Genomic DNA, 12,488 nt, shown 5'->3' with positions numbered 1-12,488 from the left:
GTGCTAAGCCAAGGCCACCCCCATCAGACCTTTCCTCCTGGCAGGTAAGGCCAGTCTCTGGTCCTTCTGGACTCCATTGCTCAGTTAGGGTCCATCAACCTCCTCTGTGCCCTTCTTGTCTAGGCAAGGGGGTTCTCAGCATCATGCGCTGTTCTGCTAGAGCAGCTCTGCACCACCACCAGCTTGCTCTAGGGACAGCCCTTGCAACTGGGGATCACAACCATGAGGGTGTCCTGCCCAGGAAAATGGGTTAGAGGAGAGCTGAACATCCAGTTAGTCCGCTCCTGCCCAGGTGCAACTCTTATTGTTACGGTCCTGCCCATTTCTCACCAGACAGTGGGCAACAGTAGTACCACACTCCAGATCTGCTGAGTTTGTGGGGTGAGGAGGGTGGAATCTGCTCAGTAAAAGATTGTTTCCTACAGTCTGATCTATCCCTAATGGTGCAGCAGCTTATACCAAGCTCCAACATCATGTCTGGAGCACTGGTCTCACCTCATGGGTTTCTGCACCCTGTGATAGTAACCCAGACAGACCCAGCCTGCTCACTGTCCAGGTAAGGGGTAGGGAAAATGTAGATACTGATCCCACACTGGTTCTGAACTGTGGCGCAGAGAGATTTTTACTGAAAAAGGTTCTGTGGAGGGGAGGGCAAGATCATCATTGACCCTCATGAGAAGGAAGCCTCCTTTATCCTTGGAGTTCCACGTCCCTGCTGTGTCTGTCTTGGCTGCATCTTCTTGCAGGCAACTGCCTTCTGTTGAGGTCTATGGGTCCCAGCCAGCTCCAGTGGCAGCCAGGATGAAGCACAGGAGAAGCAAGGCCTCAGCCTTCCACTATTCAGCCTCTTGTGCCAGGTAGCCCCTTCCAGTCTGCGGGAAGGGCACAAGGCACCAGGGACCGATGGTTCTTCCTCCCAGCTCCATTCTGCCATCAGCACAACACCACTGGCACATGCAGGCATTGCAGGAGCTCAGATCAGCTCCATCTTGAACTGGCTGAAGTTTGGCATGGTGGGCAAGGGCTCGGCCACACTGCTGAAGGGGCCACAGGGCTGGGTGGCTGGCACAGAGCCATGGCTCACAGTGGAGCTGAGCTGCTGCAGTGTCATCAGCACCTCCTGCTGCAGCCGCTGTTGGTGCTCCTGCTGGCGTTCCAGGTGGCACTGCCGCTCCAGCACTGTATGCAGGGCCTGGCTCAGCTTCTGCACCTCCCTCTGTACAGCATCCAGCTTCTCAGTGATGCTGGGGAAGCTGGGAGCAGTGGGGGGCACAGGTCCACCCCAAGCAAGGTTGTGATGTCCTGGACCCACAGGGTTTGGCAAGGCAGTCTGAGTGCTGGCATCTTTGACCTGGAATAGTGGGAGGCAGGAGAGAAGGGAATGTGACATGTTACGAGCTGCCCGTTCAATGGCATTTAACAAGAGATTTATTCTGCACTTAGCTACAAGGCTCAGAGAAGAGCTCCCAGAGAAAGCCATCACCTTGTTTTGGACCACTAGACCTCACCACAAGCTGTGCTACAGCCCCACCGAGCCCCTAAGCTGCTGTTCCATCGGAGCCCCTGGTGCACCATATTGTTAGCACATGCTGATCCATCCTGGGTGAGCGCTCCTGAATGGCAGTGGGGCTGCCCATGCTGATGCTAGGCTTGTGTTTGCTCTCTGCAGGGACAGAAACAGCAACATCTCCCAGATTTTGCTTTCCAGCCGTGGGTGGCTGAAGAACCTCCTGAGATGCTACTGACATCAAGCCTTAAAAAGAGGTTTGTGAGCTGCTGGTTGAAGGCCAAGCCTGGCAGTGACTGGCATCTCCATGGCCAGCAGTGAGTGGTGGCTGAATGTGGGTGGGCCCATGGCCTCACCCTCACCCAGAGGGGCTTCCAGACACATTCGCCAAGTGCCAGGGTTAGCATTGCTGGGGAGTGCAGCTAGCAGAGGCTGGGGGCACTTTAGGAGCCTTTCACCCCTAGAAGCCTGCCCCACCACATGGTGTAGATGCAGCAGGGTGCTGTGCAGGGCTGCCCAGATGGCAGCAGCTCCTGGCCAGAGCACATGGACTCTCCCATCCTGTCATCCTACCTTTTTCTGCAGGAGGATAGCCCTGTCCAGAGTCTTCTTTTTCACCATCAGGGCTGAGTTCTGGGTCGGGGATGTGACCAGCTGCACTCGGCCTGGCAGTATCTGGGGCAGGGGGGCCGGGCCCCCCAGAGCAGTCCCTGGAGTCAGGGCTTTGCCTGTGGAGCTGTCATCACCTGCAACAATGGACAGAGAAACACCTCAAAAGGAGGCCCTCAGCAGGTCTCCAGCAGGGAATGGGGCACTTTCATGAGCCCACCAGTGCCAGGAAGTGGCCACGGTGAACCCCAGTGGGGCCAGGCCTTACCATTCCCAGGGGCCAGCCCCAGAGGCAGAGTGTCCCCAAGCTGCCCACCGTCCTTGCAGAGCGAGGCCACACCGACAATCTGGATGCCTTCCTTGGTGTCCTGGCTGCCAGCAGAGCAGGGCACCTGGCTGCCCATAGGATCCCCAGTGGGCAGTGCAGGGTGCCGGGTACCCAGCAGCCTGGGGCGCTCAGCCTCATGCCCCCGCAGTGGGGGCCAGGGCTGATCCCCATCCCAGCCAGCTGCCACTGACCCTGGTTCCACGCTCTTCCTCTTGAGGAAGAGGTACACGGCCTGCGGCGTCACCCGGATGTCATCCAGCTCCAGCACCTTCTTGATCTTGCGGAAGCTCAGCCCAGCCCTGCGCAGCTCCACAATCCTCCTCTTGGCATGGTCATCCAGACGGCCCATTGCTGACAGCACCCCTCCTGTGCCCAGAACCTACATGCCTGGAGTGCAGCCGTGGTGGGGATGCTGGCACCCCCCAAGGCAGCTCTGTGCCCTGTGATAGTGCTCAGGCTCAGCTAGTGCCTTGATGCCAGGCTGTTGGCCCTGCATCCATGTGGTGTCATCCCCAGCAGTTACACAGTTCCCAGGTGGACAGGGTGAAGGAGGTGGCTTTTCCCACCAGAATAAATATGGACAGCACCAAGCCTGTCCCTTGCTCACCTGGAACCCCTTTAGAGAGAGGGGTCTAGCTTGGTTCCCCAGTCTGCCAAGGGCACAGAGGATGGTTATGGGCTTGGCTCTGCCCAATGTGCCAAACTGGACATCAATCCCACCCTGCCAGCAGCACAGTGAGCAACCAGAAGCAATCAGGATTCCAAGCAGCAACACAGCATCCCAGGAAGCCTGGTGTGAATCCTGGCAAGTGATGGTTCATCGCACAAGGCTGGCAGGACCCCACTGTGTTTCCCTGATGGCCCAGAAGGTCACAGCGAGCAGAACTGTAGAAACTCCGTGTGAGAACTGCTGGTGCTGCAGAGCATGCCCTTGGGTCTGGAGACAACACTGTCCTGTACCTTTGGGAGAAGCAAATGCAACCACTGATACACTCATAAAGAAGGCACAACTATATATATAATGGCTGCAATTCCTGTGCTTCCCCTCTCACACTAGGTATGTGCCTGTACCATAAAGGGATATACCTGTATATGTCTACACATGCACATGTATGTGTCTGCACAACTATGTTGGAGAGTTTTTTCCACTTTCTACCAAATTCCTGAATCTGCAGGCATTTCCTGGACCCTCAGTGCTGCAGCTGCTCCCTGAAGGACAAACTTTTAGGTTTCACTTCACTAAAATAAGTATCTTCCAATAATTTCCAGAAGGTAGCAAAACATTTTTCCAATTAAAGACTACCTCAAGTGGCTGCTGCCAAGCAAACACAATATAAGAACTTTTTCCAGACCACACTTCCCAAGGCACATGTGGATCCTAAAAAAGAAAATAATGTGTATGGCCAAGGAGGCACAGAGACTATTGGACATCAGCCTCAGTGAGAAATTGAGTCACTTAATTTGAGAGAGGAGTTTTTCTCCTCTGCGACTTACTTGTTCCATGGTAAAAGAAAGACATATTAGCTCCGGAGATGGAGGCTGCACTTTGATCCAGCTCTGTTTATGTCTAAAGGCCACTCCATGCCTTGCTGTGCGCATTAGGGACCTTGTAGATAAGAGCTGGGGCAGTGGACATTGGAAAACAGACATCCTTGGATGCAGACACTACAATTGCAGAGCAAGAGCAAAAGGTCGGAAATTCTCAACCTTCCCCATGTCAAGGGAAGATGCTCCAAGGAGGCCACCATCTTGAAGCTGCAGGTATGAGGAGCTTGAGCTGTGGCAATATACTCTGCCCTCCTCCCAGAGTGTCTCTAGACACGGCCAGAGAACACTGGAGTACCTGAGCAGCTGGTGACAGAAACATATAATTTACATAAATGCCAGGAAAGCCAACAGCCATGGCTGCAGCCTTCACCCAGCCTCCACAGGGAAGATGAGAAGACCAGCTTGGAGAAGCACCAACTCCACACTGCATCTTCTCCAGCTTCTCTCCACTGAAGATGTTGCTCTCTGTGTACCATCACCGTGTCCCAAATCCCTCCTTCATCACATGCTCATGCCCTTCAGCCCTTCCCCAGCCCTCAGCTGAGGTCCCACCACCCTGCCCTGCTTTCCTGGACTTGGGGAAAGTTCACAGACCATCCCTGCCCCCTTAACCCCACATAATCTCAGGATTTCAAATTCACAGTGTTCCCCCAGAACCCCCCCATTTGCTGGAGGGGCAGCAGGATGAGGAGTTTGGCCAGGATGGCTTCAGGGCAGCAGGGCATTGCTGCAGAGAGCAGCTCCATGGAGATACCATCAATGCTCAATGTTTCACCCAGGCTCCTTATCCTTCAAGAACAGCACTTGCCTCTGCATCAAGGCTTTAAAAAAATACCTATTTACTGATCAGAGGTAGACCATGACCTGGAAAGCCATTTCAGAGAAGACACTGCTTTGCAGGCTGGGGGTCAGAATCCAGCAGGTGAGCAGGAGATGCAGGAGGTAAGTGCAGGCAGAAGTGCAGGTCAAAATCTAGCTCCAATCCTGCTCACTTACATTTTGAGGGCAGACAAAGTGCATAACAGCTACTTTACCCCTGTCAGGTACAGCAAAAGGTTACCAGTGAAAGCAATATGAGTCTATTCCATAAAATACAGTATTCCAGCAATTTCCTCCAAGATCACAGGAATCAACTAGGCCGGAAAAGACCTCTGAGTGCAACTTTTGACTGATCAACACCTTGCCAATTAGACCATGGCACTAAGTCTGTCTTATCCACATCCATTTTTTTCTTGAACACCTCCAGGGACGGTGACTGCATCATGTCCCTGGGCAACCCGTTCCAATGCCTGACAACCCTTCCTGTGAAGTAATTTTTCCTGATGTCCAACCAGACTCCTCCCCTGGCTCAGCCTGGGGCTATGTCCTTGTCCTGTTACTAGCTCACTGGGAAAAGAAGCCTTTTAGGTAATTGTAGACAGTGGTAAGAGTCTCACTTTCTCCAAGCTAAACAACCCCAGCTCCTTTAGGAATTTCTCATAAGATTTATCCTCTAGAACCTTCCTCAGCTTCATTGTCATTCTCTGGATTCACTCCAGCACCTCACTGTCTCTCCGGATTTGAGGAACTTTGGGTGGGAAGGGACCTTAGAGCTCATCTTGTTCCACTCCCCTGACACAGGCAGAGACACCTTCCATTATCCCAGGTTCATCCAAGCCCTGTCCAACTTGGCCATGAACACTTCCAGGGGCAGCAACAGCTTCTCCAAGCAACTTGTACCAGGGCCTCACCATCCTCACAGGGAAGGCTTTCTTCCAAATATCTCATCTAAACCAACTCTATGACAGTTTAAAGCCATTTCCCCTTGTCCTGTCTCTAGATGCACTTGTAAAAAGTACCTCTTCATATTCCTTGTAAGCTCCCTCAACTACTGGAAGGCCAAGTCGTAAGATCCCACAGTCAGCCTTTGCAACAGCCTGGCCTGTCTCCATCTCTACTTATAACTTTATTTATCCAAGTCTTGCTGCAAAGTTACAGTTTTCCTGTACTAAATGTGCTCCCCATTTTCACACTGAGTCCATCACCTTCTCCTCTTTCTCCTTCTCCAGAGGGTATTTTCCCCAGGGAGTTTCAGCCTATGCTATGCACACACCATATCAACTTACGCATTCACAGAGATGAGAGCTTTACATTCACCTGGCCTTCAAGGCGTCAAATAATTTTGCACAAGGAAAACCAAATATCAATTCAATGAGAGGAAAAGATTCAAGGATTTTTCTAGACCTGTGATTGATAGAGTTCCCTTCACTTTCCAGGGCCAGGCAGTGAGTGACATGGTTCCTCTAATGGTTTCTTACACCACTTGGGAAAAGTTAATTCCAGTGGTGTTTTTAAAGAGGATAGGAAAAGGGAGCACATCTGTGTAAGAAAATTCACAGCAATTGTGTGAGCTTACCCCCTGCCTCTAATGCTTTCCCTTTCTGTAGACATCAAGAATACAGAGAGGGCTCATCTCCTTCAGAAAATCCTGAAACAGTCTCACCTGGACTGACTCAACCTTTGCTATTTCTAAAATAGAGCAGCACCACAAAGTTGGCTTGGCATTTTCATACAAAGACCAGGTACCATGAGCTGAGTGTGGGCAATAAAAATCCCCTGTTCTGAAATCCTGGTTGCCTCCACCTCTCCAGCTGTCACACTGTGTTCCAGCCACAGCTGCAAGTCCTTTGGCAAACCCAGATTCTGCAGCCACACATTATTCCCATGCAAGCTTCAAGGCTCCTCATGGTCTGAAAGTGTCTTCCCCCCACACATACCCCTTGTGTTTTGCAGTGGGATGGAGATACCAGGGGGAAGATGTGGTGACTGGAACACTCAGTTTACTTAGTTCCAGTCAGAGAGGAATGTCATGTAGCACCACAGGCTACAAGTTTTTCCCTTTGGTAGGCTGGCTTTGAGAGCTTACACAGCCAGCTGGACATACACATTTATATACGTTTGTATATGCATGCCTCATTACACCACCACACCTGCAACAGGAATTTTACTGCAGTCTGCCAATGTAGGTGTCTGTCCAAATTTCAGATTAGCCACCCTTTCTTCAGCTGCTGCTGAATGCTTGCAATGCCTGAAGTCTTTATGTACGTAGTTATAGCTGGGGAAGCTCCTTTACCCCAGTATTACTGTTGATAATGCTCTATTCCATAACTCTGCAGGCAGCTATATCCACAGAAACACAGCCCAGAGCCTGCAGCAGCCTTCCCATCAGCAGGGTTGTTTCCTTAGTTCCCATACTCTCTGGCCCATATAATATTACATACAAAATGAAACAACCTTAAGAGAAAAGGAGAAAAAAGGCAGCATGCCCCAGACTTCCTTTCAGAGCAGAGTGGATTTAAGGTCTAAAAAAGAGCAAGAGCATGAATTCAGGTTTCCTACAACTCAAGTGATGTATCCACTAGCCTTAAGCTAAGCAGGCTCTTCCTCTGCACAACTTGTTCCTGTGCTTGTGCAAGCTCCCACTCGAGGAGGTAAACCTGAGAGAGAGGACCTCCCCAATATCCATCCTGCAAGTCTTTGGAGTAGAGCTCTCTCACTAGCCTGCACAAATATCCACACCAGCCACTGCCACTTGTCTCTCTCACAGTTCTTCTGAAGCCCTGATTACCTGGCTTTGAATGCCAAATTCCCCAAGAGTGAAACATTAGTTGTGTGACCACAGAATTGGCTCATGTCTGGGAAGAATGACTTCTCCCATTCATTTCACAGCTGCTCTTGGACACAGGCAGTTTTTGTCTTTGGGAGGTACAAGCAAAGCTGCTTCCAGAATTCATGCTGGGGCGAAGCAAGGAAGAGTTAATCCTTCAACAGACATGGCACAGGTAGCTGTGCAACTCTGGGGCTGTGTTTTTTCAATGGCTGTTTCAGCTGCACCACAGCACACCTGTAGCCAGCCTGGTCCACAAGATGTAACAGTCTTGGAGAGATGGAGACATTTATGTACAGATGGTCTTAATCAGAGCAACAAGCTCCTATCCACCATTTCAGAACCAAAACAGTCATGGGGCACCAGGTAGAGGTGGAGCAACAGGTTTCACCAGAGAGACAAATTGCTGATGCTGAGAACAGATGTGATTGAAAGAGAGGAAGGAGAGAAGCAAAAGCTGTGACCCACAGGGAGCATGAAGATGCAGAGCAAGAAGATACAGCTCATTTTGTCTGGTCTCAGCAATTGAAAACAGACGCTTTATGTTGTTTACATCCCAAAGCATGTTGAGCTCAAGGGCTCCCTGTACTGCAGAGAGAGCAAAACACTCCTGTCCTAGGAAGATGTAAGATCATGAAGAACAAAGTTGGATGTGGATATGTCTCTTTCCTTTAAATTCTCTGTACAGTGCAATGCCAGTATACTAGGGCATGGGAAACAGTCTACCTCATTCACAATGGATTCAGTGTTGCCAAAAGGGGATTGATCTTCATGGACCTTGTAAGAAGACACAAGCCAAATCTCTCAGATCTGGGCCTCGTGATTAGCTTAACAAGGTTCTGCCCACACTTTCCTTAGTGTCTGATTTCCAGACCTCCTTCTCAGATACCCAGAGTGCACCCTGGGAAGCTGGAGCAGCTGCAAGCAGCTGGGGAGGGACACTCATCCATCTTGTTTATTTTGTTGCTTTCCCACAGTGATCTGAGCAGGTGCTGCTGCAAAACCTGGCAAGACAAGTCCTTTTTCACACTGCATCATCTTGGAAGGGAAAAAAATTATTAAAAACATCTCCCAGAAGCACAGGGAAGACAGTGCTGGCTTACATGGGATTCAGATATGGATTCAAACAGCAAGAAGTATATCAAGCAGAGCAAAGGAATTGTGGAAGGAGTGAGTCTGATAGGAATGCCCAGATCCTCACCCTGTAGAGAACTGCGCTCTGAACACAGCCATGTGTCCATGGGCAAGACAATCCTCCACTGAGCTTCCTGCCCTCTGGGTCCTGTTCCAGAGCCTGCCTGGCACAGCTTGGAAGGGACATGGATAGTTCTTGGCTATTCATACAGAGAACAGTTTCACTGATGTAGGGACAGACTGGGAAGTCTTAGCTCTGTGGAGGCCAGTAATCAGAAAGGGCTCACAGAATCACAGAATAACCTGAGTTGGAAGGGACCCACAAGGACCACTGAGTTTAGCTCCTGGCCCCACACAGGACAGCCCTAAGAATGGCAATGATCTGGCCAAGGTGGTTCAGTGGAATTTTGCTTGGAAGAAGATGAACAGTATTAGGTGTCCAATGCTGAAATGTTGTCAAAGCAGGAAGATCTGGGCCAGGGAAAAATGGTCACTTCTCCTAGGTTGCCATTTTACTCAGTGCCACTGTTCTGTGGGATTTTAGAAGCCTTATGGAAGCAATAATATTATCTAACAGTGCTGAGTGGAGTAAGGCTGCATCCCACCCTACACAGCCCTTTCTTTGTAAAATTGGTGAAGGAGCAACTCTGTTACAGGTTTTATCAAAAGGTGATGGCTCAGATAAATTTAGATGGTGCTGCTGCTACCTGAGCTGCTCCCCTCTGAAGGGATAACCTCAGAAGATTTTGATCAAGCTGTACTTCAGACATCAGAATGGCAGAGAAAAGCTTACGTGTCTGGCCCAGGACTTGAAGTGAACTGTTTAGAGCCCACAGCTCTATCACCTGCTCTGACAACTGCTTCATTCATTTAGGCCATGCTTTCAGAGCAGTTGAGGAGCTACCCCTGCCTGGCCACACTTTAAAAATCAGATCTTCAAAAGGAAAACACAAAAATGTATGGTTATACTTTAAGATTTGCAGAATGTGAACATTGAAGAAAGTTGGATTTCCACAAGGTTTCTTTAACGATTTTGGGGGTTAAAAAAAAAATCGTGATTACAGTGATACACATAGTTTGCTCCTGACTCCGACAATGCCACTACAGCCTGGAGCTCATTGGGGAATAGAGGTATAGAGATATGGTGGGAAAATAAAGAGGAGCGTGTTGGGATGTTTAGGGGGCACAGAGTAACAACACTGTTAGTGTTTTTAGTACTGTTACCTCATGTTTGAAGAGAGAAGGGGAACAGTATCAGGAATACTGGAAAATCCTCCCTAATGGTGAAAGGGTCAGAGGCCACACACCACAGAGCAGAGACACTGTATAAAATCACACTTTGATAGCCTTGAAAAAAAAGGCTTTGCACTGGATTGACCCTCCCACAGCCCAAAGCCCAGAGGTCACCCTCAACATTACCTCGTCTGACAAACTCAGTATCGTTGTGATGCTGTGTCTGGTAAAGGTCAGGTATGTATTAAGAAATGATTTGGAGCATCCAAACATGATATCAAGAACTGTGGAACCACAGCATGAAGGAACAAGATGCTTTCACAGAGCACCTGGGAAGGCCTGTGGAAGAGGAGCAGACTAGATTTCACATCCTGGCTCCAAAATCTATCTCTGCCCTCAACACTGAACAAATTGATCAAGGTTCAGACAAGAATACTAAATGCCAAGTATCTCACTTTACCTGCCTTGCCTTTACCTGTGCCTCTCTGTAAAGCATTATGCACTTTGAGTCACTGCTCTCCAGAGATACAGCCATTCCAGCAGAGAGAGCTACACTGGCTATACCACAAACACACCTTGAATTTCCAGTCTTTCACATGCCTGAAGAGGAAACAAATAAATCACTGCAAAGTGTAACCTGGTATTTATTCATTGTGGTAAAACCAGGATGTTTGACTAAGCTTAGCATTGAGCAGGTATATTCCTACAGCATTGGGGCATAAGAGTGTTGCAGGAAAACCAGCATCATGGCACAGTTTTTAAGCTAAAAGCCCCAAAATACACAAATGTATGCACTGTCATGTCCAGGGGCAGTCAGTAATGAAGTACTAAACCTGTTCATGGTGTAGCTACCAGAGTGCACTGCAAGAATAGCCTTAGACCTCGAGAGAGGGACAGATATTCAGAAACTGTGGCAGATGATTTCATAGGCCTATAAGTATTTCAGCTAAAATTCCTAAATTCACACCCTTCTGCAGATTAGAGAGGAACTCCCAAAATTTCCTAATTTTGTTCCAAATCTATATAGCTACTTAACAATGCAGCCATTGGAAACTCTCTCAACTCCCTGCAACGACAACCAAGGCTCTTTCTACACATTTGGATGAAAAGTTTCCAAGTCCTCAGAAGACAAATGTCCCACCCTGCAATTCCTCTAAGGAAACCACAGAGACTGTGCCCTCTGGAGCCAGACACACATCTACCTCTACTCTCACAGAGGTGCAGGAGTGACAGACTGAACAGGGAGGCAGATCAAAGATCTTCCAGCACAGGGAAAACACCAGCATCCAGAGGCTGTGGGCTAAGCCAGTGCTGCAGTGCAATCCCCACAAATGCTAAGCAATGCCTGGTACAGGGCACTCACACCTCACCATGATAAAGGAATGCCAGTGTTGCTGTGGGTAGTGACCCACTGATCACCTGGACCCCCGGGGCCTCAAGGAGAGCTCTGCAGTCGCCACCACAACGCAAAGCCAATGAATAGGAAGGACAAATAAAACACCAATTGCAAATCGGTGCAACAAACGGGACAAGCGCACTCGGCCTCCGGGAGAGTTTAGATACAATTAGCCCCAACCCCACTGGCACCGGAGCAGAGCAGTTCACCTGCAGAGGTGGCTGTAAATAGCCTGTCTTCAGCAGCAGCCTGGGAGTGCAGGAGGGAAGGGAGAAAAAAACACTGAAGTAAGAGCCAAACACTCACACAGCTCTGTTATTTCATTTCCTGCTCGTCCAGCAACTTATGGGCAGTATCTAAAGGAACCTGCACTTGGCTGGAAGATTGCTGGTGAGGCTTCTGAGTTCAAGAAGTGGTTGGAGGACAGCACTTCAGATCGGGCCTGCCACTCCCAGCTCCGACACTGAACCTCAGCACCGCACCAGGCTCCGCACGGCGCGGGCGCCGCAGTCCTGTCCTGCTGCACCCTCCTGTGCTCGCACCACTGCCAGGAGTTCCTCTCATCCTTCCCCACGCCACTCCCAGCACCCAAACCAGCTCAATGCACAGAAGCAAATGGGCAGAGCACCCACGTACAGGGACTCCCGACGGCTACTGGGGTCCTCTCAGGCGACGGCACCAACTCGCTGCCACGTTCTCCAGTGGCCGGGACCAGGCAGGTGCCAGCACAGCCCGGCTCTCCTGCAGCCAACTTTCAGGGAAGCGGCTGTTTGAAAACCTCCTGCCGTCTTTGTTTGGCTGGGGCAGAGCCAGCAAGGGCTGCCGGGAAGGTCACCCAAGAGGACACCAATGTACAGGGAGGGCGGAGCCCTTCTCGTAACCCTTTCGGGGCAGCCGCGCTGCAGGGCCGCCAGGAACCGCGTCACCTTAGGGCATAGACTCGTCTGTCTCGTCCCGGAGCACAGCCCGGCGTGGCTGGTCACACCCGTGCCAGAGAAACCTCACAGAATGCAGCGTTGCCATCCCTAGAGGTCCCTTCCAGCCCTGGAAGCACCAGCTCCATCCCTGCGTGAGGCTGGTGGCTGCG

The 12,488-nt window shown here is 50.3% G+C and overlaps 1 protein-coding gene across 2 annotated transcripts; it reads right to left on the bottom strand.

Moving 5' to 3' along the window:
• Positions 1-604: 604 nt before the first annotated feature.
• LOC106628180 (uncharacterized) lies at positions 605-12,209 on the bottom strand. Of its 2 annotated transcripts, XM_014252493.2 has the most exons (5): positions 12,038-12,209; positions 2,636-3,404; positions 2,385-2,488; positions 2,081-2,253; positions 605-1,351 (listed from the first exon to the last, which is right to left on the bottom strand). In XM_014252493.2, exons 2-5 carry the CDS (start codon positions 2,791-2,793, stop codon positions 974-976), a joined length of 813 nt encoding a protein of 270 aa, XP_014107968.1. In that variant the 5' UTR covers positions 2,794-3,404; positions 12,038-12,209; the 3' UTR covers positions 605-973. The 2 variants fall into 2 exon arrangements, with proteins under 2 accessions (XP_014107968.1, XP_014107967.1); XM_014252492.2 differs by having other exon boundaries at positions 2,385-3,404.
• Positions 12,210-12,488: the final 279 nt, after the last annotated feature.

The sequence above is a fragment of the Pseudopodoces humilis genome, chromosome 18, assembly GCF_049639895.1.
Source record: "Pseudopodoces humilis isolate 2021_Gansu_Grassland_sample_001 chromosome 18, ASM4963989v1, whole genome shotgun sequence".
Taxonomy (NCBI): Eukaryota; Metazoa; Chordata; class Aves; order Passeriformes; family Paridae; genus Pseudopodoces; species Pseudopodoces humilis.
Note: the sequence above shows the minus strand (reverse complement) of the source record. Positions and strands in the feature narration are given on the sequence as shown.